The sequence below is a fragment of the Tauraco erythrolophus genome, chromosome 12 (genome assembly GCF_009769465.1).
Source record: "Tauraco erythrolophus isolate bTauEry1 chromosome 12, bTauEry1.pri, whole genome shotgun sequence".
NCBI lineage: Eukaryota > Metazoa > Chordata > Aves > Musophagiformes > Musophagidae > Tauraco > Tauraco erythrolophus.
This window is the reverse complement of record NC_141476.1, coordinates 8,872,695-8,898,815: the sequence shown is the minus strand read 5'-3', so window position 1 is coordinate 8,898,815 and position 26,121 is coordinate 8,872,695. Positions and strand designations below refer to the sequence as shown.

At 40.7% G+C, this 26,121-nt stretch overlaps 1 protein-coding gene across 1 annotated transcript in view; it reads left to right on the top strand.

Moving 5' to 3' along the window:
* The window catches only part of PTPRG (protein tyrosine phosphatase receptor type G), a 409,944-nt gene that overhangs the window by 294,008 nt on the left and 89,815 nt on the right, over positions 1-26,121 (top strand). Inside the window, 3 exon segments of the mRNA XM_086619000.1 lie at positions 3,560-3,626; positions 14,989-15,146; positions 19,858-20,050. Coding sequence (XP_086475126.1) covers positions 3,560-3,626; positions 14,989-15,146; positions 19,858-20,050 — 418 coding nt within the window.

Below are 26,121 nucleotides of genomic sequence, written 5' to 3'. Positions count from 1 at the left end.
TGAAGAGGATTACAGGCATTTTTCAATTATAAATGATGCACGCAAGCATTATTTATCCTGTTTACTGCAGAGTGTTAGTCAATCTTGAGCAAAAGCATCTTGTTCAGGAAACAACATTTGTAGTAGTGGTACTGTGGGTATTTTAGGGCAATTTCAGGATGGTTTTCCATCTGTCCCATTAATACTTGCTGCGCAGCACGTTCATGACCAGCAGCACAGCAGGTTTGTATTTGCACCTGAAATTCCTGTGCCTGAGAAATTTTCATTCGTGATGTTTCTTCTGTGTTAGCTTCTTGAGCGAGAAGGGGGAAACTCATTGCACTACTCTCACAGGAAAAGAAAAGCTTTGTGCAGCTTTGGCAGGCGTGTGTTGGGTGAAGCCATAGTGCTGAAGACCCAGTTACAGACGTATGGTCTTTCTCTAACTCTTCAGCCAAGGCATCATGAGAAATGTGACATGTAAAGACAGTCTGAAGAATTCATTGCTGTTTTCCTTCAGGATATATTCATAAGATAATAAAAAATGCACTGCTGTAATACAGATTATGTAACAGAGGAAGATAAAAACAGTTCGTGGAAGGATAATAAGCTCAAGCTTCATGACATGGAATCATAAAGGAGGTCAGAAGGACACTTCTTATTCTAGAGATTTTTGTCCTTTTTTTCCCTTCTGCTTTTTTTGCCCTTCTTTTCTTTTAAGTATCAGCTGTTGTCAGAGACAGGATTCCTGTATGGATGAATCTCTGATCTCAACCAGCATGGTAGCTCCAGGCCAGTCAAATCAGAGACATTCAGCAATAGGGATAGAACTTGACATTTTGGGTTTCAGAAACCTCCTTTTCTCTATGAACACAGGCAGAAAAAGGATACAGAGAAGTGCAAAAAACAGAGAGGAAATTCAAGGTGGTGGGTTTTTTTTAAGAACTTGAAGAAAAAAGATGTAAGAAAAGTTTTGCACTGAAGCCTGAACTATTTTACAAAATGAGGAAACTTTTGGGCACTTCTGTAGTGTTCTTGCCAAGATCCTGAAACAGTTGTAGTGAGGTGTGGGAGAATAGTGTGTGAGTATAAGGAAAAAAGGGGAAAAGCATCTTGAAGATCAGACTATATTCCATACAATTCTGAACTGACATTTCCGCGGGTGCTACCTGTTTGCACGTGATCTTTAAGGAAACGTGAGATCCCACTCCCCATACCCTTGGAGAAATCATGATTAGAGATGCGTGGAGCATTTGCTTTCCAGCTCCCAAAGCAATAACGTGGCTGTTGATTTCATGCTATTAAAGAACACAGCACATTTGCAAAATATGCTATCAAAAAGATTGTGTAGCTGGATCTATGTAGGCATACCAACTCAGCAGATTAAAGGGGCACTGCCAAGGCTGAGGTTAAGAATTGATCTGCTTTGACAGAAAATCCCAAAAGGAAGAATTTTAACCTTTAGGATTCTTTCCATCTATTTGCTTTTTTCAAACTGATTGCAGCTGTTACCAGAAATAAAAACAAAGCAAACAAAATAAAACTCTTTACAACTTACGGTTAAGCAGCAATAAATAAAACATTGTTCAAGTCCAGTGCAAGTTTTTTTTACAGTCTTGTACTAAATTCCTGGTAGCTTTTTAATATTTTTTTTTTTTTTTTTTTAGTGATAATTAGATCTTTGAGAAATCTGAGTAAATGGGAAAGATGCAGAAAGGTGTCTTGCAACAATTCTGCATTTTTAGTGTTTACTGTTGATTTGCCAGAAGCCAGACAGAACCTACAAAGTGGGTCATTGGGTTTAGCATACTGTGATTATTATTTCTACAGAATCCAAAGTGTACGGAGCACCCCTTTGGGCATATAAAAGTTCATGCTTCAAAGAGCTTAAAGCCTTCAGGGCTAATAATATTATTGCCAGTAACATCTAAGCTATATATATTTCAAAGCTGCTGTTGCTACTTTCATAATTTTATTGCATATCTTGCCCTACCTGGTTGTTGCAAGTTCTGGAGTACCGTGATGAGAAAAGGATCTTCAATTTCCATTTAAAACACCAAACCAAAACAAACCATTTTGTCTCTAGCCAAGAGTACGAAAACGTGTCCTGAACACAGCAGAGTAGTTCAAAGGCCAAATAAACAGAAAAAAAAGAAAGGTGGTTTGTTGCAGTTTTTTTCAATGAAGTTGGCTAAGAAGATAATAAGGTTTCTAAGATTCCTAATTAGTGATGGTGAGGAGGGACGAGAAGAGACATGCTTGTGCTTGTGAATCTTGGGCCAGTGGATTCCAGTTCTCTCAGCCCATTAGAATTTGTGATTTTTTTACAATAACACATGTTTTGGATGTGCTGCTGTCCATGATGATCCCTTCTTAAGAGCACGCCCCATGCCAGTTCTGCACTTCACATGACAGTGTGTTGCCGGCTGGGCACAAGGTCCTCTCAGGAATTTCTTCTTTTGTGTCCACTCCTTTCCTCATATGTTGATACTTGACCATAAAGTGATTAAACTCTTTTTTTCCTCATCGCCTTGAGATCATAGGCAAGCAGCAAAGTACAGAAGATTTTTTGCGTTCAATGTGTTTGCCCGCTGGGAGCAGTCCATCTGAAAATGATCAACACTGCTCAGGCTTCTGATACTGACTGGTGGAAAAAAAAAAAAAAAGAAAAATGTACCATGTGAATGAGGAACATGGCAGTATTTATTTCCCAAAAGTAAATTGGCAAGTATCTTAAATAATGGAAGGTGTTCACGGAAATTGTGAGTTATTCCTTCAATACCTCTGAAGAGGCAAAAGGTTAAGAAAAAAATTGCATTGTTGGTTGTAAATTCCTTGACTGTGTTACAAGTGAGTGACTGAAGTGATGGGTTTAATTTGGAAGTTGTGGAGCTCAACAGGGTTAATCCTTCCTGCTGCCTTCCCCTCCTCTCTCTGGTGCTGGGTCTCACTGTTGCGGAGGACATGGGTGATTGCTGAGGGACAGAAGAAATACTGCAGGATACCGGTTTTTGGCCTGGCAGTACAGGCAATTGTATTGCCAAATATCAGAGATTTCTTCTAGATTTCTTCACAAAGCTTTTTTTTCCCCTTTCTTTCGTCCGAGTGACACTAAATTAAATAAATGTAAAAATACAAATAGTAAAGAGATGCCAAGGCCCAACTCCATTACGGCTGAAAGGAGTCCAGCTTCACTGATTCCTGTGGCAGCGCCAGATTTATTCCTGTATCAGTGAGGAATGGACTGGTCTGAGACAACTTCTGTTTATCACAGCAGTTTTCCTCTATGAAAGTAGAAGTAGCTGGAGAAAAATCATCTCTCTGTGTTTAGGCTTTGCTAGGATGATAATATGGCTAATGTTTTAATGAATTCTGAGGATGCTTTCTTTTGTTTTAACCTTCCTTGCTTTATTTTATTACGCCGTGTATCTTTGGCATTTGGTGAAGAGCTGTTGTGAATGTGAGAACTAAGCAGCTTGTTAGATAACATCTTTTTTTTTTCCTCTTTAGAAGATTAAACTGAGACTATTCTGCCTGATGCCAGAATAGATGTAACCAATCCTGTATCCTTTGCATGTAGGTCAGTCAGAGGGACAATTCAGCACTGGATCCCATTATCCATGGGTTGAAGGGCGTCGTACATCACGGTAAGTAGCTGCTTAAACTTTCTTCTTGCCAGGAAGGGGAGAAGGGCAGGAATGTTGTCCTTACGGGATCAGGTCACCCCTGGAAGGACGCAGTGAGCCTGCACATTCCTCATTCACTGATGTTTAAGGGCATCACAGCTATTATTTGATTGGTAAAGATCAGAGTAATTTGTTACCTGAAAATGGGTTGGGGTTAACAGTAAACAATTTGTTTCTTTTCAGTCAGTGCTCTAGAATGCGTAAGTTATCAATCAAAACCTACTACAATCTATCATTCATATTAGTAATTCGAAGGCAGCGTTGATCCTTCACTCCTGCTATTTGTCTTCTGTTTGCTCTAAAAATACCCCTCTCTGAAGTTACTATTTGTTTATAAATTATTTGTCTTTCAAATTTAGGGAGCTGATAATGAAACAGAAAATTAACTATCTGTGAAAATTAATTAAACTTTGCAGCAGATGAACATCTTTCTAATGCTGACATAAATACGATCATTCGACTGTTCTGATGCATATAAACCTATTATCCTTGAACTTATAGCAGGTACTGAAATAAATATTAATATATTTTATACTTTTATAACCAGTTTTTACTTAGGAATTTTCCTGAAACCTTATCACAGGTAATGCATCATTAGCAATGACATCGAGATGCTCCAGTTCCCAAAGTACTCTTGTCAGGTTTTAATGTAATGATTTGTAAAGTTTTAATAATCTCATTGTAATTCAAAAGGCATCTGCTGGAATGGTGCTAGGTACTATAATAAATCTCCGTCCCATCTATAGTGCTGTGATAAAACATCTTTGCACCTTTTCCGAGGATTGTCTTTAGACATTAGCTAGTGCTGTAGAGCTTAACAAACATTTTTTTTTCCTCTTGACTGCAGACCTAAAACTGGTTGACAGTGTTAGATTAAAACAAATAGGATTTTAGATTAATTGCTCTACTTTCAGTCATTTAACATTGCAACTCGGAACACCAATAAATCCAAAGAAAGTGAAAAATAGGGGTTAAGTGATAACATACCATAAAGTCCTTCATTTAGAGAATTTTCCATAGGTTTTGCTGTTTATAAATTGCAGTGTTCTGCTGTGAAATAAAAACAACACACTGAGCTGAAAAACTGTGGTGTTTTCCACAAAAATAGATGTTATTATCTCGCTCCCACTGAGTAACAAAACAGGCTAGCAAAAATAAAGTGAGGACGAGTTGGGCTGCAAGGATTTTTCAGTGGCTGATTAATTTGTACTGAAGTCAAGCTGCCATTTAACTGGACCAGGGTCTCTTTTTAGCTTTGTTTTCTACCAGCCTTCTATTTCAAGACTCTCTTCCCCCCCGTAAGTGTGATGGTGTTTTAGCCATCTCATTGGGTTTTTTCTGCTCCCTCTCTTGCTCTTTGCTGCTGCAGCTGAAATAGCCACTAGGGAATAATCATACTGGTGTCTCCTAAGAGTATTATTCCAGTCCCAAAAATAATTGTTTGGGTAGGATGTGACACAGTCCCGAGGCTGTGATTCTCTGACCACATAATGATTAGCCCGTCTTGGTGCTGCCTACCCACAGCAAAACCTAGGTGGATAAAAGACATTTATTTTTGTTTTGCTCACAATGCACAGAAGGCAGCTAGGGTTTCAAGTAAAGGAAATTGCTTGATATATTTCAATAGCTTGTTTCCTTTTCAAAACATTAAGGAAGAAAAAGAGGAAAATCTTGCTTTCCTTCCTGTTTCAAAGGCTCTGATTAAAGGCCTTTTCTAAGGCTCTTTTGGTGGCTAGAGTAAGGGAATTTCCTCCTACAAAGCAGTTGTTCAAAGAAATTGTTCTCTTTAAGTTAAATATTGATGGAACGCTTCAGCAAAGAAGTATCGTATCGTATCTCTCTTTTAATGTTATTATATAGCATAATAGTAAAGATGTGAGCTTTTATTCCAGACATCCTCATTTCTTTTCTTGATGTAATTTACTTACATTTTCTCTGAGCATATTTTTATGAATTCATCTGAAAAGGTTCTTCCTGCCTTCCATTTGGTGAAATTTGACTAGTACCCTAAAGCAACATGGACTTTTTGGCTGAAATACAGTGGAAAACACTTGTGGTTTTTTGATGGAGTGGTGAGATCAAGCAGGGGTCCAACAAAAGGAACTGGAGAAAAGCAAAATTGAAACCTTAAGTTTCTTCGTGTTTTATAACGTTTCCATGCACACGTTATTTTTAGGTGGTCATCACAATACAGAGGCATATGCTCATAATGTAGAAATCAAGAATATGTAAGAAAGTTGAGATAACCATCTTACTTTTAAATTAGACCATGTTCATATATCCTCTGCTGACTAGAGAGATCCCCAGCCCCTCAGCTTTGCTCCTCCCATGTGCCTCATCTCAACACATCTCTTAAAGTAAAATTTCCTTGGTTTTCAATATCCCTCATCCTCTAACCAGCAGAGCATCCTTCCTGGCTTGTGCTGGACAGTCACTCCTTCCTCGCAATAATTCAATTTGCAAAAGGAAATTACACACCCACACAAATACTCCTCATCCTCATTTCTTCATTAGCCTTGTGGTGGTACTAGAAGGCCCGGTCCTATACAGGGACTCCACTCTGCACCACGCTGTATAGGGCACCCACTCTGGCCTGTCCTCATGATGATGACAGACGCAATGACCCTCAGATAGGTGTAGGGATGGTACTGATGAGCGGTGAGCTGGTTTTTAATTTTTCTTGCATAGCTTTTGGTTTTTTCTGTGAAGCTCTTGCATTCTTACAGTGCCCTTCCAGGGATAAGTGAACAATTTAAGTGTCAGAAGGACTTTCTGTGGAAGTGAAAGCAATTTTTGCTGGAGATTTCGTCAGGGATTTGAATTACTTACTAATTTGATGGAACATAAATAATTGTGCCCTTCACAGTGTCACCAGCTTAGTAACAACGATGGAGAAGCGCATGCATAAAAATCAATACAGGTTTAGTCGCTACTCAGAGTTCACTTTGTTTCCTCATCTCCAGGCATAGTTTTGTAGAATCTTAACGCCACATTAAGCTTAATTTTACATGAGCAACCACATAAAGTTTCTTAGCTGGAAGGAAAACCAGTAATGTAGCAAACAGCCTAACAATGTTTGGATCAATGATAAAGCTTTCGAGTTTGCCCCGCATCTTCCTGCTGAACAGTACGTTCCCATCACGTCGACGCTCCCCAACTCCCGCATCCACCCTCGCAGAGCGTGGCAAAGGCACGCGAACACCGAGGAGGCTTTTTTCAGAGCTGTCAGATGCCTGTTGCTGATTTTAAAATTGCTTTTGGTTTTGTGCTCTGCCAAGGATTTGTCACACCTCCCGCCAGCGAGGTGCCTGCTTTTCTCACTCCCGATTTCCCCGCCGCGAAGCACACGACGAGCGTGCGTCTGCCACGGAGGCTGCCAGGGACTGACAGCTGGGATCGTGCAGCCCTCTCTGCAGAAGGGGTGGAGGACGAATTTTCTGATGCCAACTCACTGGTGTTTTTCAGCTCTGACCACTGGGGGTCTTTTTTAGCTCCTCTTCAAACGCTCTTCTCATCATGACAGCTGATGGGAAAGGTCTTCAGTAGTGCAGGTGCTGGTGGGGTGATGCACATCCTTAGCTGAAGTTGGATCACTGGGTAAAGTAATAAAGTCACCAGTGCCTGGCTGTACTTGCACCACACATGGCCCAGTCATGGTGCTGCAAATCAGCCTTTTCTGCCTCTGTTTTGCTGCTGACATCCTTGGCTGGGTGCCCTGCCCTGAGCCCCTCTCTGCTCCTCATCCTTCCTCGTGATGCTGAGGAGCATGAGGCAGGACAGAGCTGTTCTTGTGGAAGGGTCGAGGCAGCTCCTGAGGCCTCAGAGAGAATGATCGCGCCCTTGTGAGAACAGGAGAACGTGAAATACCAGGTTATGTCTTATACAGTTGATTTTCATTAAAATGGCTACTAAAGCTTTTGTCTGCCTTATGCTTCAGCAAGGTCTCAGAGGAGCACCTAGCAGGATGGAGCTATTGCACAGAAACATTGCTTTTTCCCACCTCTGCTGTCTTTGATTTGCCCTTTTTAGTACCATTTTGTATGTAAGCCTCTTAGAGATGCCTTTTCCGTGTTCTTACCAACTGCCTGAAAGGTATTAAAATGAGTCTGCTTCCCCGATTTTGGTCTAGAGGGCGGTGCCTGGTGCTGCATTCTGCACAGCGTTTGCTCTCTCCCAGCCTGGGCACGGGTGTTCTGCACAGTCCGGTTTTACCGTGCCAGGCAAGTGGTTATCAGAGGGAACAGCAGCCCACACTATCCCAGGTCCCTGGGAAATCCTTCATGGTGATGGAAACCATGTTTTGTCACTCTGTCCTGTTCTCTGTGTCTGCCACCAAGAATCTACATGGATCAGCAGAAAATTATTAGCAGAGCACAAATAAATTACCGCAGCAGAAAAGCCTCTATTAATGTCACAAAAATGGAGCTCTTATTCCCTTCCTTGTCAAAAGTGAGCGCTGAAAATCAAAGTGCAGCCAGATCAAAAGCTTAGGTACAAAGTGAATCGATGGCATCTGTTGCTTGTTAGTGAATGTGGGGTGAGGGGAAGAGGAACTTTTTGTTTATTTTAAAGGGAGTTTGGGAAAAAACCTTGCTTCTTTCTTCTGCCTTTGTATTATTCAAATGCCATCACTTAAGCTCAGCATGGAACAGAGTGTGATCTTGGGTCTCCCTCGAGATGGGTGAGAGGTGTTTAGGCAATTTGGTAATGACCACCAAAGTTTCAGGGGCTGCTGTGGAGACCATACCAAAATACAGTGGAAACAGGATTGCTTTAATAACGAAAAAGGATAGAGAATAAATATGTCGCACATCTCTTCAGTTGTCCTAGGCAAAAAGGCAGGTAATAACCTGTTAAAGTAAATCAGCACTAAAAAGGAAGCAATCCAGACAGTGTTAGTTACCCTGTGGATCTATCACACCAGAAGGCATAATAACAAGAAAACACCATTAGCAGCATGACAGGTTTTTTCTTCTGTTTTTAACTTTAACCATAACACCACCTGACAAGCTGTTTGCTTTCTGCACCAAATATCCAGGGGTTGTAGAGAAGAAAGGCGGGGGAGAGGGGTGAGGGTGAGATGTGATACCGTGGGACCTCGTCTTTTAAAGGAAAACTTTGAAGAAAGCAGCAGCTGAATTTGGAACACGGAAGGCCGTCAAAGGGAGAGCAGCGCGATGTGTTAAACTGAGAAGGAAATGTGGAGGAGCATTTCTTTTTCCTCAGGGATGATCTGGATATATTCTTTTGTTTTCTGATCTGTTCTTGTGTTCACAGTAAGAGTAGCCATGTGAAAGGGGGCCAGGACGCGATTACTGTGGAGCAAAGGGGAGGAGGAGGGAAGTGGGAAATGAAGATGAGAGCAGAGGTGATAAGTTCACACCTTTATATAGGGCAGCTCTGTGCATAGCTGCAGGGGTCCGTATCATTTAAAAGAACAAATGATGGAAGTGCTGGAAATCTCTGGTCCTTCACCTGTCTGCTCTGTGGAAAGCAGTGCTGGTCACAGCTGAGTAAAGACCAGCGAGCTGACATAGAATTAATATATTGCACAGAAAAACTAATTCAAACTAACCAAAAGAAGATTGCAGTTGTTAAAAGTTAAGAATTAAGGTTGAAGGTGAGTGTGAACAAAGCACCTGCAGGGAGAAGGAGCTGGGTGGGTTTCGAGGACGTTTACTGAGAAGAGAGAGATGATGAAGTCTGAGAATGTCCGGTTTTGCTCTGGTTGTGCTGGAGCAGTCGTGAACAGCCGGTGCTCCTCTGGCCACTTCCACCTCACTTCACCGTGCCTCTGTCAGGGTCCCATTCTGTATTTCTTAGTTTTTGTGTCCCTCCAGCTTTGTCTCCACGTGTCCCTCTGCCTCCAGTTACGTTCTGCGAAACCTGGAGAAGTCTCACCCCAGTCCAGAATGGTAGCAGCCACTCTGCCAAGCTCAGCATCAGCAGTGCTTAAACATTAAAGGTTCAGAATTAGTTTTTGCTTCTTTAAAGAGTTAAGACCTCTCCTTCCCAGCTAAACTTTTTCCTTCTAAGCTGTTTTAAGAGGAGTGAGAAAAATTAAACCTGAAACCAACATGTGGTATGGAAATGTTCAACTTCAATTTTTTTTTTTTTTTTTTTGTGTAGAAGACTTACCTTTTTTTCTTTCCTCCTGTTTTTTGTGCTGCTCACTGGTTGTCTCATTAAATCAGTCTGCAAGACTTACGTTGTTCAGCAGAGGCTCTGGTTTTTAAAAAACTAAATAAAAGTGAGAAAAATAATTGCACAATAAATGACAAGAATTACCCTGAGTACAGAGGACGGCCAGAAACTGCTCGTCATGCTGGATTTACACAGCAAGTACTCATCTGCTGATCTTTTCAGTTAAAGTAACGTGTAATATTTGTAATCTCATCTTTGAAATCACCGTCGTGAGTCTGGTCCCTGGCTCTGATGTGCAGCCTGCTTTATCTGGGAAGTTCTGGCTCAGTGGATGTGCGGCAGGGTGTCCTTTTGATTATTTTTGTGTTTGCTTTTTAAATGTTTGAATGCAGAAGCTTTAGAATGACTTGGCTCATTGTGAAAATGAAATTGGCAGTAACATTGTTTAACAAATTTGGGAGACTTTCAAAGCTCTTCATATTGGTATTGCAGATTTCAGTTATTCAAAGTGTAGCTGGGTAACATTTCCACCTATCAGGCGTTGCACATACGTTAATTTTGGAAATAAGCTCATTTTAAGATACTGTTTTCAATGCAGCCAAGTTCCTGTTTTCTTACAGAAAAGCATGATGAAAGTCTCAAAGCATTCCATGATATAAATTGACTTGGCATATAGTTATTTTCTTGTGATGTCCAGTCCAAGTTCCTGTTAGATTTAAATAGAGTTTTGATCACAGATAGTTGTGTGCTGTTTACCTGCATATCTCAAGAAGCCTCTTACTCTACAGTGATTTGGTTAAAATTCAGATCTATCTTTATATAGTGTTTTACAGAAGATATTTTTAGCAAGCCAGTCTTTGAACTCAAAACATTCAACTGATGGCTCTTGCAGTATAGTATTTGTTGGCATCAGCTTGTGAAAACTGCAGTAGTTGGTGGAGATCCACTGCGGGTATGTTTTAAGATTTTTCTCTTTGCTTGGAAAACTGTTGTGCACAATTCCATATTAGTTCACATCTAGTGGTGATGCCTTGGCAAATACAGAATGTAAATAGGTCAGCTTTTTAAAGCATGCCTGCAATTGCTCTGCCTTTGGAGTTGGGTTGTACAAACAATGGCCCTTGCTCCCATGCGAAATAGTGGGGAGATTTACCAGTCCAAACAAAGAATATACCGGGTGCCACTTTTCACGTTGCTCTTATGGGAGGCAGATGTGAATGTTGTATCAGAAGGCCAAATACATTACCAGCTGGCTCTGTTAATTCTTTTTTGTGAAGGTAAGAGTTAAAATGCAGTATTGCCCTTTTATGCTGTGGAACACTCAGTGGTTTAAATGTCACATTCATTGTCCTAATTGTCAACAACGAATCTGTGGTACTTGCTAATTTTTCCTTTGGAAATATTAGAGTGGACGCTTTTTTACGAGCCTTGGCGCTGTAAACAAAGAATTGCTGTTTGTTAACTGTCGATACAATGGGCTGTACTGCATTAGTGGGGCTTCTCAGTGGATGTTTCGGGTGTTGCTCTTTTCTGCCTTGCCAGGGAGTGGTGGCCACAGCAGCACGTTTATCGTTGCTTTCCTGGGGAAACGATCTCTAGTTTGAGGACCTGTCGTTAGGGCCACGATCTCTGAGTCTTCAGTGTATTTTTCTGCTTGGGTGCCCATTGCGTTTGAGTGCTGAGATGGGAGTAGGACAAGGAACAGCAGGAGAGACCTCTTCGGTGTGGGGCTCTGGTTTGTGTGCAGGAATGAACAGGTGGCTCTTGGATTGGCTTCGCAGTGTCAGTTGCAGTGGTTCCGTTATTCACAGGTGAACACAGATGTTTTCACTGGTACATTATATTGCTTATATCTGCCAGGTTTTCCCATAGTACCTCTCAGCAAATGCCATCTTGTAGATCATGTCATTCCCAGCCTTGTTTGCTTTCTCCTTCCAATAAACTCCTCACCACGCTCAGCCTGTTCCCAGCCTTCTGGGCACAGCTCATGCCCATCCCAAGCACTGAAAATGGGAAATAGGAACTGGTCATAAAAGACATTGAATAAAGGTTTGATCTTATTTCCTACCTTGTTCTTTCCTACTTAGTGGGAATTATATATATACACATCTGTATGTATGTATATAAAATATTTCTGCCATATTCAGTGAATGCTGTAGCTTAGCTTGCACATTATTCTCCTTACCGTTTTACCAACAGTAATAACTGATTTAAGGTTGAAATTTTAAAAATAACATGACTTCAAAATCTCATTTTCAAAAAGATCTCAAGCTCTTAGGAACATAACTTAATGGCATTTACTGTTTCTATATGCTTTTGAAGGATACGGACTCCTGAACCTCTGAGTCCTGTTTTCTTTAACCTTCACATGAAGATCTGTTTGTGACTCTGGTTTCTAAAACTCTGCACCATGCATCTAGATGGAAGTGATACAAATGAATAATCTGGTTTCAAAAGTGTTATGTTATTAAAGCATAATCAATTGATTATCATCTATTTCAGTTGTCATTTTAATCCAATTATATGTTTTTGGTGGTTTTTTTTTTAGTCTTTGGAATTCATTAATGAAAACTTACAGCATTGCTTGTAGCCATGAAAAGTTAGATTGAGTACACCCTGCCCTACTTAAACTGTGTATTAGCAAAGCTGCTTTTACCTCAAGAAATATTCTTTTTCACAGCTGACTGTGACTTTCCAAATGCTTAGGAAAAAACCTTCCCTAATTGATAACCAAAATTTAATCATAGTCGGATACTTCCAGTTTGTATTCAAATAAGGTATTTCTCTGTCTAAATAAGCTTCCCTTGGTTGATTATTCGTATTGTAGTTCAAAACGTTTAAAAATGAAAGACAGAGTTAGATGAAATGTAGACTACTTAATACAGTGTGTATTTAATATAAAAGTCATGCATTATTCATTTTTGCAATTTGAATAACTTTGAATTTAGCATCCCTGTTCTTCATCTTTTCCTTTGATGAACAATTAATTATTAAAATATAATATTGTCAGCATATGGCACAAAAATCCTTGAAAGTGTAAAATGAGCTTCGTTCTCCTGCCATCCTTTGATAAAGGGTTACTCCATATTCTCAGTTTCTCACAGAATCTTTGTCCAGCACCTTAAGTGATTCCAACGTTCTAAATAAAAGGTTATAAAAGTTGTAAAAAGTTAAATTGTTAATTTTAACTGAAACATTTTTGCTTAAATACAAGAGGAAAGCTCTTTCCAAATATGCCTCTATTACCTGTTTCATATATAGTGATTGGCTGTTAACGCAAAGAGAATGTTTGCATGTTCAAACACTCTTTCAGATTCATAGCGATCCACTGTGTGCTCAACTTCCATATAGAGAGAGAGAGTTTCTTGAATAGGAAACCCATGTAATTTCACTGTGAAGATGTGTGTATGCTAAATTTGGAAATGAAGTCCTGTGGCTGAGTTTGCAGGTTTTCTAACCGATTTTTCCTGCATGAAAATAAGCCAATCAAATTAAATACGACCTTTTGCTGTGATTATTACTTCTTGATTAGAATCTCTTTGAACTTTGGCCAATCATATATATTTTACTATTTATTATCTAAGCACACTTTTTTTCCCAGAGGTATATTATGAAGAGAAAAAAATGTGGTTTATTACTTGTTTCCTTTTTGGGGATGCAGAAGCGCTTGATATCTGCTTGGATTAGAAAGAGAAAATTGTTAATGAAGAGACTGCAGAATTCTGTTGCAATGTGTACTTTGACTTTAATAGAATTACTCATATTTTGGAACACTGAAAGCTACAAAAACATTGCACGCATGTTGATATTGTGCAGAAGAATAGAGAGTGTCTGAAGTGCATCATGTGTTTGCACCTTAAAGCAGCAGTGGAGGAAAAAAAATCCCTCTGATTATCAGACTGCTGCTCAGAGGTGTAGACAACTCTTGATTTGATCAAGACTTCTAGAAGACGGTGGGATGCTGTGGAAGTGAATTCTGCAGACTTCATTCTTTTTCTTTTCCTTCTGACTTTGGAAGACGTGTCTGTCAATCACCAGCCTACCTGCTTCCCCACTCTGCTGCGGGGGGAGCGGGCTTGCTTAGCAGCTATGATAAGAGAGAGAGAGAAGAATTCCTGCTACCCAAATGTGGACTCTTGTTTGAGACACAAAGAATGTAGAAAGTGAGGAATAGAGATGTATGGGAGAGCCTTGCGTGTCAGCATGCCCTGAGGCAGTGAACACCTTTGCACAGACTGAGAGGGAGCTTTGGCCTGTGAGTCAACATAAATTGCAGAGGATAAATGCTCAGGGATGGCAGGGAAATTGTCTTGCCTGCAGCTGTTCCCTCCTTTCATTTATTTATTTTTCTTCACAATGTTAAATATTACCAGCTTGTCACTGTTACTTGAACTTAAATGCTTTCAGTGCTTAGGTTTGCATTTCAGGCTGTCCGAGGAGCTTTCAGAGGAAAGAGTTTGTCCCCAAACTGTTGGACCCTGGGAAGGAGTTTCTTGGATTAGGGAGAAGAGACAGCACTTCTACCGCCGAAACATGGTTCTGGTGCTGTGCTGACTCCACCCAGCAGCATCCTGGCAATGCCCGCGTGGCCGGGTGCAGGCGGTCCTGAACGAGCGCTGGCTGGAGGCTGCTTCAAGCACCACATTATGCTGGAGCTCAGCTTCAGAGATGTCCTGCAGCCCTGCTTCTTGCTCTGCCCCCTCAGCAGCTCCCAGGGAGGTTTGGCTGGGCAGCATGGCTCTGCCTCCTCCATCTCAGCAACCTCTGGGAGATTGACCCTGCTCCCGCATCCCTTTCCCCTGCTGCTGGGGGCGGGATGGGTATGCTACGCGATGCACTTCCGTCGGGCAGCAGCAAGCTGCTGGTTATGAAACATGGTTATGTTTCTGTGCTAACATAAACCAATGAGATAACAAGGGCATTTCACACCTGCGTGCCTTCCAAATAGGAGTATGCGTGTTCGGTATAGGATTGACCTGCATTTTGGCTGCTCTTTTAATAATCAACACATCAGCTCTTACAAGAGCCTTCCCGATAGGGCGATTTCATCTTTCATTATATATATATATGATAAAACATGTTGTTGCCATTACACCTTGTTAGGCTGCCTATCAATGTGATGTCTGTTTTAAAGACACATAAAAAAAAGTGTAATTCTGCTTGTCAATCTTCCCTGCAGAGAAGGAGACCTTTCTGGATCCCTTTGTGCTGAGGGACCTTCTGCCGACATCATTGGGAAGTTACTACCGCTACGCAGGTTCTTTGACTACTCCTCCGTGTAGCGAGATCGTGGAGTGGATCGTTTTTCGGAAGCCCGTTCCCATTTCTTACCATCAGGTATGTTTATTTTGTTACTGAAGTCCATCTCTTGATTTGCCCTCTTTAAAACAGTGTTTTCAAAACCTGCCATTTAAATTTTGAGAACAAAAATGTTTCTGTTGACAAAAAAGGAAGTGTCGATGATTTTTTTTTTCTTTTGTCTGAAGTAATATTGTTTCTGAACATGAGCCATCAGTCTTAAGAAGACAGTACTACATGAAACCTAGTTTCCTTTCAATGATTTATTTGGTATTGGTTTTGTTAAGATTAAATTAAGCTGTGGTGTAAATATTTACATGGAGTTCCTTTTTATTCTTTTTAATTGAAACTTTCTTTTCAAAGTAGAGTGAGTGATTTCAGTTCTGCTCAGATTTAGTAATTTGAACTAATTACATTAGAAAAGACGTCTTTCCATTAATTCTCCATGCTTAACTATTTTTATAACACATTAAAGCTGCCATTATGTGCTTAGAGAGTTGGTGCACAAATCTTTAAAATTAGCACATAGCAGCTTTTAATGCAAATAGACACAATGTCTGAGATTTGCCTGGAGAAGAATGGTCCTGATAAAGTAATGGCTAGATGGAGTCAGATGTTTACCAGTTAAGTGTATTTTGACATCGTCGTCTCTAGAAAGCCATCCTGCTGAAGTTAGTCTTTCCTTTTATTCATCTGGCTTAAGCCACTGAAAACAAAATTTTAAAATACACTAGTTCTTGAAAGCACATGTAGATAGTTCGCTGGGCGATCAAGACTGTCAGTTGCTGGTTGTCAAAGATTTCAAAAGGGTGGAAGGCGATCGCCATGCCCCTGCTCCAGGCTTTTTTTCATGTTTTCTTTTCAAGTTCCATGTTCAAAACCAGTCGCAGCGCTTCAGCCAGGGCCCTCCTGAGGCTAGGGACATGGCACGGTTCGTGCATCTGGCCACTCGTGCTGGTGTTATTTTGCCTTTTTCACAAAAGCATGATGTTATTGCCTATGTTCCACTCCTGGTCAGCAGGAACCCCTTTGCTGGAGGCTTTCCACAGAGCGCTCCCTAGCCGTGCTGAGCACACCATGCCTTCACGCAGCCCACGGTTCTGGCCAAAGTGTGGGACTCTTTGCACATGGTCCCGGTTGAATCAGACCCTTTGTTTTTTTCAGGCTATTTCTCTGATTGTCGAGATCATTTCGAATTCTGTCCTTGCCTGCAGGATACTCGCAATCCCTTGTAGCTTTTCACTACATCAATAAGTTTACTGTTTATTATTTGGTGGCTGCGAGGCCTGGCCCATGCTCAGTTTTATACCCTGTATACACATCAGGTGGGTCATGACTTATTTTTTCTTTTTCTTTTTTACCAAATGCACATAAACTGGTAAATACCAATTACAGCCGTCAGTATAATGGTATAAAGGTACTTTATCCTGGCATAGCTTCTTTCCTGTGCCAAATCAAGCCTTTAAAATTTGGCATTGTGCTGCTTTATGCCTGCATGTGTGGTTGAAAGGCTGGGAATTCTGTGTGTAGACAGACTTTCATTGATACTACAACACATGTGGAATAAATAATAGTATTCTTCCCCTTGGCAGCTCTAGATCGGTGTATTTTAAAGAGCCTGCCACCCTGCCATTGCTATGATTATTATTTGTTCCTCTAATAGAAACAGTGCAACATAATCCATTGCCATAGTTTAACCTTCTTTATCACAAACCCCATGAAGCAGCCTGTAATCCCAGAGGAGGAAAGTGATATTGTTTAAGCTTTGTTGCTGTTCCAATTAAATCCTTGCTTTTGTGCAAAATACCCTGCTGTAAAAAGGACAGTACTGAAGTGGTCCATTTGTGGAGGCTTCACTGTTTTATTCTCAGTGCTTCATCATCGTCATCTTTCCCGATAATTAGACAACAAAACAGGACAAGCTGTGTCACCCTGCAGATGCATTGTAAAGCTAAGTGCATTCAATGACCCAAAGCATGGCATTATCTCTCATAATGCATACCTCAGAGTATCTCATTGTGCTTATAATGGTTTCAGTATTTTTAATTGCCATTTGTATATTCAACCCTTAGAAGACTATGCGCATCAGGCTTTAATGGCTTGTAATTACATGACTTGGAGTTTTAGATCAGGTTTCCCTGTATCTACAATAGTCTTACAACAGCTTTTCGTTTCTTCTTCTGAACAGGAGCTCTTGTACTCCTTGAAGAGCATGAATGTAGCTCCTTGACTGCAGCTGTTATATTATTTTTTCTACTGGCAGCTACAGATAAATTAATTTCTCATTTGTGGTAGATAATATTTTTATAGTAAAAATGAAGTTGAAATGACTTAAATATACTTCAACACATAAAAAGGGGAAGGTTAAAAATCATATTTGAATTGGCAGTTGTTAAAATGCAATTATACCTCCCCAAGGTAGCATGGCAGAAGAAAATATTTTAAAAATTCTCTCTAAAAGTTTAAAAATTCAATTAATGTCATGGAAGCATAAGCCTAGAGACTTGACTTCAGAGGAGCGGTTGCTACCCAAGTTCTTGAGCTTTTATAAAGTAACCTTAAGCCCTGTTAGCTGGCTTCGTCAAAACTGCTTCCAGTGCATGAATGCAAAAGATGCGTAAATATTCACAAGAATTTTGATTTGTGCTTTCATAGAAGGGTATAGCAGGATCATCTGTTGGGTTTTTTTTTTTTATAAGACAAAAGTGTAAGATAATAGTCCCTTTACCCCTTTTTTAACTCATCCATCAATGCTTCTGAAGGGCTCCTGCTAATCATTAGGAAATGGTTTTCAAGATTTTTCAAGATGTTTCTCTGAAGAATCAGAGAGAGAATTGCAGTTGAGAACTGGGGAATAGGGCATTCCTCTGAGATGCAAAAAAATCACAATCAAGGTCCCACCATCAGTATGTGCAAGACTGGAAGCAGTACCTGAGCTCCCTGTGATGGGAACTGGTCACTGGCTGTCACCCCTCCCTGCTGGTCACCTGTCCTTCTGCCTCAGTTTCCCTGCTTGTACGGTAAAAGTAGTTGTGATTAGAGGGAAACTACTGCTAAAAATGTGCAAGCCTGAGTTGTGCTTTTGTCTTGGAGATGATTGCCTGTAGCAGATCCGAGCTCCCTTGGTGCTGTTTTAGTGCAGAGCTGCCAAACTCAGAGCTACGTGGTCCAGCCTTTCTCCCTCCCACTGTCCATGCACTGCTCCCGGTGATACCATTCCTACACATATATCCATTAGCCAGCTCAATGTGCTGCCCACTCCAAGGGGTCTTCCTTTTCAAACGAAATGTGTAAAAATTGGGTCTCTCCTGCCCTGGGGGTTAGAGAAATTTTATAGATTTATTCCTGATAACTAGAATTGTCAAGCCCAGAAGACTGGGCAAGCTGGAGAGCAACAGCCAAAAGACGTTCAGATTACTGTTTTGAAAGGAAATTAAATAATGGTAGCGATGCCTGTTGGTTCAGTGGAGGATGCTTAACTGCTCTGTTACACCTTCCTTTGATTATTTTTATCAGTGCTATCAGCTGAGGCTGCAATGATAATTTTTCCCAGTCGCAAGTTTCAGGACTGTCACACATTTTGTAGCTTTTAGAGCAGATGCGCTTAATTCAAAGGGTGTAGCTTTCAAAGTGACCTGTCATGAAGCTATGAGTGTAATTTAAGTCCTTTTTTAAAGTCTTGGGCCAGATTCTGTACTCCCGAAATCCATACTATCAATACATGTAATTGATGTTGATGTAAACAATATCAGGACTGAATCCTTCTCTGCTATGTCTTGCTTAGTCTTTCCAGCAGCAACACAACTAATTCTAGTTCTTGACTTGAATGATAACAAGCTATTAGTAAATGCTATACTGACCTTGATAGCTGTGAGAAAAACGTTAGGTGAAAATATCTTCACCTTAGTTTGCTAGAAATTCCTTTCTAAGAAATACTAAGATACGAAGTAACAGAAAAGTTTTCCAATTACAGTTCTTTCTTACAGGTTAATACATTTTATTAAAAATAGCTCAGATCTGAATCCAACAGAGGAAACTTATTCCCAGAGGAGTATAAGCTAACTGTGCCTAAATAAATTTCTTCTGTGTTTTTTCTCACTCCGTAGTTAGGTATCAGAGAGAACAGTGGTTGGTAGGAGGTCAGGACGCTTGGAGCTGGTAGTCCTGAGGTTGCTCCACTTCGCTACTGGCCTACTCATCGGCAAGCCAGCTCATGGTTTTGGGTGTCCATCCCATAAAGGTGGGACAACTGCAGTGACCTTCCTGCAAAAGTGCTGCAAGAGCTGTCTGTGAAGCTTAGCCTGGCAGCTAAACTTCATAAGATATTCAGAGATGAGGTAGCGTTGCCCTGTCCTGGAGAAGGTTCTTGGGGAGGAATGACTTGGAAGCACTTTTTGAGATGATACTGCGAAACAAAACGGTGCTAGGAGTGAGGAGGGTTTGATGTGGCTGTGTCGCACACAAAATCCTTCCAGATAAGGGATCTAAGGGCAAATGTTTCCTTGCCTGCGACAGACGTCCATGGGTTGCTAGAAGGGCTTCTCCCTTGTTGGGCAGGATAAGCACTGTGCCGAGATAAGGCGGTTGGCACTGATTTCAGTGGGCAGCCCGACTTCCCCTGTGGTTTATCAGTCTTGGCATCAACATTTTACTTCCTGCCATTTTACTTTCTTATCAGCTGGCTGGATTTCACCACATTGTTTTTCTAATTAATGTGCTTTCTCTCCCTTGCCATGATGGCTGCGATCAGCTGGAGGCATTCTACTCCATATTCACCACTGAACAGCAAGACCACGTCAAATCCGTGGAGTACCTGAGGAATAACTTCCGACCACAGCAAAGCCTGAACAACAGGAAGGTATCTAAGTCTGCCGTGAAGGATGCTTGGAGCCAAGATATGACAGACATCTTGGAAAATCCACTTGGCACAGAAGCTTCTAAAGGTAGATTACACTTAAGAATTTTGCACTTCTCTAATAGGAGAATTTTTTTTGTCCGCTTTGTTGTCAAATGGTGTCAAGGACAGCTGTGAGCTACCAAAGAAATAATGTGGGTTATGCAGATGTGCCTCGTTGGTATGTGTCAATAAATTAACTAATCCTGCGGGTGCCTGCAATTACCTGTGAAACTCCCTGTCACAAGATGCCATGGCAGTAAAGCCCCAGCATATTTGAGTCTCAAACTGGCCATGTCCCTGTTTCTGCTGACTGGCTGTAGGGCCTTAGAGATGCCTGACAAAAGGGAAACGTGAAGGGACAAGGTCAGAGATAGAATTTTGGCCCCATTAGCACTGACTCATTGGATGTTTGAATGGGAACAGAATATCCAGATGTGGTTATAAGTTTCATTTTTACAGTAACAAGACTTTTGAAGAAAAATCGACCTTTTAATTCTATGTTTGTATCAATATGTTGATAATGGTGACGGGGAAAAAAACCTCTTCCTTATAGGCAGGTGATTTTCTAATGTCTTGCTGAAGTATTTCATGTGCCTTTTTGTAGAGCAGCTGGCGCTTGCTTCTGTCAGACACTGGATAATGAGCTGGATGAAGGGGGGTGGGAGGGAGGTTGCCGTCATTGTGTTGGCACAGACAGCCCTGACTAGAGGAGCACATCAAAAATTCTGAGAAATGTGTACTGGATAAAATAAGACTAGAAATAAATATCATTTACTACCTTTATTTGCCTTTATTTTATTGAATGGTGTTATTTATAGGTAAGAGGAATGACATGTACTTCCCAGTCTTCAGTCTCGAGAAGTGCTTGGTGCTTAACCAGTTCTAGGCAGAGGTAAAGACGAGGGCGGCAGTTTGCCAGAAGGAAACAGCTAAGCAGATTTACAAGCTTCCTTTTCGTACCTGGTGTTTTCACCTGGCCAGGCACAGTGTGTGTAGTTTTTAGAGGGAGTGAATCATGAAAACAGCTGCGTTCAGCAACCTCGCCCTCCCGAGAGAGTACTGGAAGAGTGTATTTCTCAGGGCTCATTATTCTGTGAGCGTGCTTATTTTTATATATATAATATACACGTACACAAACCTCATGTACATTAAAGGCAGCCTTGGGACGGAGAATTTACATTAGAAGTGAGGAGGAGATCTTGGGAATGAAGAAACCCTGCTATGCTCTGATGCTCTGGCCTGCAGTTTTCAATCAGTGTTTTAACAGCAACATGTGTCAATATTTATTTCTTCAGTTATATCCTGTGTACATATTACTTACCCAGAACAGTGATGAAACTTAATAGGTTACGTTATGTTAAAAGTGACAAAACTGACTAGTTTTTATTTTGAGTGCAGCCAAGGTACCTCTGGTAAATGTGATATAATATTCAAGAAGATTTTACTGCTTTGGCTACATGCCTGCAATATCCCTCGCCTCACTGGATGGTTTTTAAGATTATAAAAATGCTTTAGGTGATTTTCACCCCCATAGTAAATACCTGAAACCCACAATTTTGACAGAGCATTACAAACACTAATGTCTCTAGTTAATGGGCTGATCCTGAAGTTGGAAGTGTTCATACCAAAGGAGCACTTGAATAACTGGAACAATTCACGTTGACTTTGATCTTTAAGGACTCTAAGGCCCAGATTCAACCAAGGGCACACGACTCAGTTAACATGATGTGAGCTGGTCTTACAGGAGCAAGGGAGCTGCACAACCGTTACTCCACATTTAGACAGCTTGGTGCTTGACACCTTACTTGCTTAGGACTGGTTTCCTGATAAAATTCTCTCTGGCTCCTCTCCCAACATGTCCAGGTACCATAACACTCTGTACTTGTGCCTGCCTAGGAATTTGAGCTTACAACATGCTCAGCAGAGACCCACAGGTGGTGAAGATGCATTCCCCTGTTTCCCACGATCTGACACCATTCAGCGTGCCATCTAATGGCAAGGATGATGCTGGAGTCGGTGAATTTTTTTTTCCCTTGAGCTTTTGCTATAGCAGGCTAATGGCTGGGCAGCTAGTCTTTTTATACTGGCTCTGTCAACTTGTCACTTTTTGGGTTGTGTGCACACCAGGGGACACTGAAAATAGGTGCGTTTTTTTCATGAACTTAAAAATAAATAGGTTGCTGCTGTGTTGCTAACACAAAATGGATTGTAGTGTATCCTCCAAAGGTTACAGGGATGAGTTATGGCTGTTCCAGAGATATAACAGCATGGATGTTTCTGGCCCCTTCTTTGACAAAGGTGAACAGTGATGATGTGCCTGGTCCACTGCACATTTGAACTACTGACATATAAATAAAATGAGTTGAAGTCATAATACTTGAGTGAAAGCAAAACCTATTGTTTATTCAGCTAGTAAATACAGTACCTTTTTATATAGTGTCATTCATGCAAAAGTACTGAGAAGCTGAGTGCATGGAGCGCTTCTCAGCCAGACAGTCTAGCATACAAATATAAAAGTGTAGGGTTAGCATAACAAATTTGTTTTATGCAGATTCATCTGCACACCTCGTGGTTGCATCTCGATGCTTTCCACATTGCATTAAGCAATGTGAGCAATGGGTGTCACATGTTGGCTCCTCTCTACCCTCCCCATGCTTAGATTTGTGTGTTGTAGAAAAAGGCAAGGTCACGAAAATGTGTCTTTTACTTGCTGCAAGGTGATATGGTTTGTGATGGTCTTCAGCTCTGGAGGGGAAGTTTGGATTTGTTTGTCGGTGTGAATTTTTGCAATTTGTTTCCTCTGTCACACTCTATTAAGTCTGTGGGCAGTATTGCTAATCTAGAAAACAGTGTAGCGTTCGTTATGTAAGCCTTCCTTATTTAGGAGGAAAATGTGCCCAGAACAATTTGCATAATGTTCAGAATAATTTGCAGAATTCCCTGGTGAATAGGGAATTTCAGATCAGCACAAAGCGATGCAGCTCTGCAGTTGTCCATTGACAAACGTGCTATCCTAAACAGTTTGGCACCAAACGGGAATGTCTTTTCTCCCAGTTATCAAAGCTATCTCAGGTCACAAAACTGTGACCAGTACCATAACCTGCAGATACACTGGAGGAAAACTATTTCTCACTTTATGCCAGTCCTCTGAGTATTTCCTGAGCAAAGCCCTGTAAGTGGTGGCGTTTGGTAAATAAAATGTCTTCTTGGAAAGGCTGTTTTGGGTCAACCAAAACTGTCAGTGCATTTGGATCCAGTTTGTTAGCCAACATGAATGTTACCAGCCTTTTGTTTTGCAGTTACTGTCCTCTCCCCCCCTCTTTAATTTTAAAGAGGCAATGAAGGATGGGGAGGTGTTTTCAATCATCAGAATACAGGATGATGAAAATATTTCAGCTAATTTGAAATAGCATAGAGGGCTAATTTTTCACATGGGAGGGAAAACTCCAGTTTTCCTTTTGTGTTACTATTTAGCAAGAAGAGTTTTCTTAGGTTCCATTATCTCATTCCTTCCTCCTGTTGGCAAAAGCTGATTTGAAACAGTTCTCTTGAGGACTGCTTGTATGCCTGGAATAAAAGCATATGCATAAGACCTTTGCTGAATCAGAGCCCATGAGCAGACCTTAATTCTTAATTTGACCCTGGAGCTGTTTCAAGAAACCATACAGATCATCTTTAAACATCTTATTTCTGAAATATACCATCCAGAATAAATAGTGTTCAGCTCTGTAATTGTAGCAACTGGTGGATTGATAATAAACCATCGTACAACATTGTTTAAGAAAATGAAACTTTCAGAGATTGAAGGTATACAGTGGATCATGCTGTTAAATCATACAGATCATGAGGTCTGTAAAATTTAACAAGAGGGCTCGCCAGTGTTACAGTACTGATTTATATAAAGTTTTGAAAAGTTAGAGGTTCTCTGTACAGACATATTAAACCAGGAATGTATTTGTAAAATATTCATCAGATACTGTTAGTACCAGTGACAGTGGCAGTGTTTGATTCTTTGCACATGATTATCTCTTAAAATTGCCTCCTTTCTGCTCTGGCCTGTTGTCCGTGGCTCAGGACTGTGTTGCTCTGTCACATCACATATTGTGCTCCTGCCTTTTGCTGGGCTGCTTTCAAGCAGCTACCCTAGAGAGAGATTGCTAATTATTTATCAGTTTAATAGCGTACATTGCTCTGCTAATAGACAGAATTCTTGCATAAAAGTCCATCCAATTCAAGGACCTAAGTCTGCATGTCCCATACTACTTTTGAATGTTGTCCCATCAAGCAGAGATGTATTTACAAAACATTACCTGCTTCAGTAAAAGTGTAGCCATGGAAGCTCAGGAGGGAAAGGTGTTTCATTTCCTTGTTTTAGGTTCCACCCCATGTGCAACAATATTTGCCAATTTTATTTTGCTGCTGATTAGGACCATCAAATATTGTTTCTTTATGTTTTTTAATGCTGAAAAAAAAAAACCAACAACCAAACTTTAACCTTTCTGTCTCATTAAATGTGCTGCAAGCCTCACAACACTTAAACAAGCATCCCATGTGAGGGGCTCTTGACATCAGAGTTTTCTTTCACAGATGCCTGATTACTTCCCCAAAGGTGTCTGATTACTCTTTGCTGGAGTCTCAAATGATGCTGTTTCCCATCAGTGGGAATTCGCCTTGGAGTACCATCTTTAATTATGATCCTAGACTAAGTTAAATAATGAGCAGTCATAAATTCACTCTAGTAAAACTTACTTAGCTTTGGACTCTACATTAACAGCTGGGACATTTCTCTAGTAGCGTACAGGCGATCATTTTCCTTACTGTTCTCTGTTAAGCGGTAGCGATGCACAGTTTAGAAGTCATTGTAACTTAATGCCACTAAAACGTGAATAGAAGATATTTGGATTTTCCCTCCTGCGTGCTTTGCGCTGGAGGCATGGCTCCAGCTATCAACCTGCAATCAAAGGTACATCACTGCTCAAGGAAAGCAGTTTAGTTCTTATTCACTATTTCACAGCTCCTGATGCCAGAAATGAAACTAAAGCCCCCTGTGAAGGTGTTGCCTTTTCTGCATGTCGTGGCATCCTTTGCAGAGTGCATCTCCACTGCAGCAGCATCCAGAGTCTTCAGTTCTGAAGATTCAGTGCAGTGAGATCATTTTGAGGCAGAGAGTTTAGAGCATTGGCAGCAGTGTTTCTGAATGAGAACAAGTTATTTGTCTCATTTATAGCCGCCATTATTACTCCCAGTAATTTGTTTTTGCTTTCTAAATGCCCATGTTTTATGAGAACTATCTCAAAACAACTTTGCAGTCTCTTCGTGCCCTCGGGTTCTCTCTGTGAGGCCAAAAAGGGTGTTAAATAGAAAAGTTCTACTCTTGTAAAATGTCATTTATATATTTTAGTCAAACCTAAATAACCACAAAATACTCTATAGCAATAAGTGTAATCTATCGAAAACAACAACGTGGTAAATGTGAATTTAAAATGATACATTATTGAAATCTTAACTTGGAATTGCTAAAGCCAAATGATAACTATTTATTTTCTTTAAATATCTTGCGGGGGGGGGGGGCAAAGCAAGAACCTTTTTTTAGTTAATTTATGGTATGTTAACCACTACAGTTGATTGTTCTCATAATTTGGAAGAATCTGTTTTACAGGTTAATTTCTTCATAGATTAACAACTCTTTCCCTGTTTCCCTGGATGCCTGGACTTTTCCTACTTTCCTTTTTTATTTCACTTTGTTATGAAGATTATCCTTCCCTGATTTCATTCCCCTTTCATGGACTGTGTACTTTAATCAGGTCAGCACCCTACTACAGTGTGGTGGTGCAGATGAATCTATGTATCATTATTAAGATTTCTGCTGCTGCAGCAGACTGGCCTGATGCGAAAGGTTGCACTTGAGGGTGGTGGCACCGTGCTGCTAATTGCTTGCCCTGCGTCTTCTTTGCACTATAGACCTGCCTGGCTGCCACTATGCCTCAGTGCTCCACGTAAATGTACTCGCGTATTGCTTTTTTCACGTGCACCTCAAGTACCTGCTATAGTCATGTTGTAGGCAGAAGTCAGTGTGCTCCTTCTGCATATCTGATGCCTTCCATCTCATCCATGTCT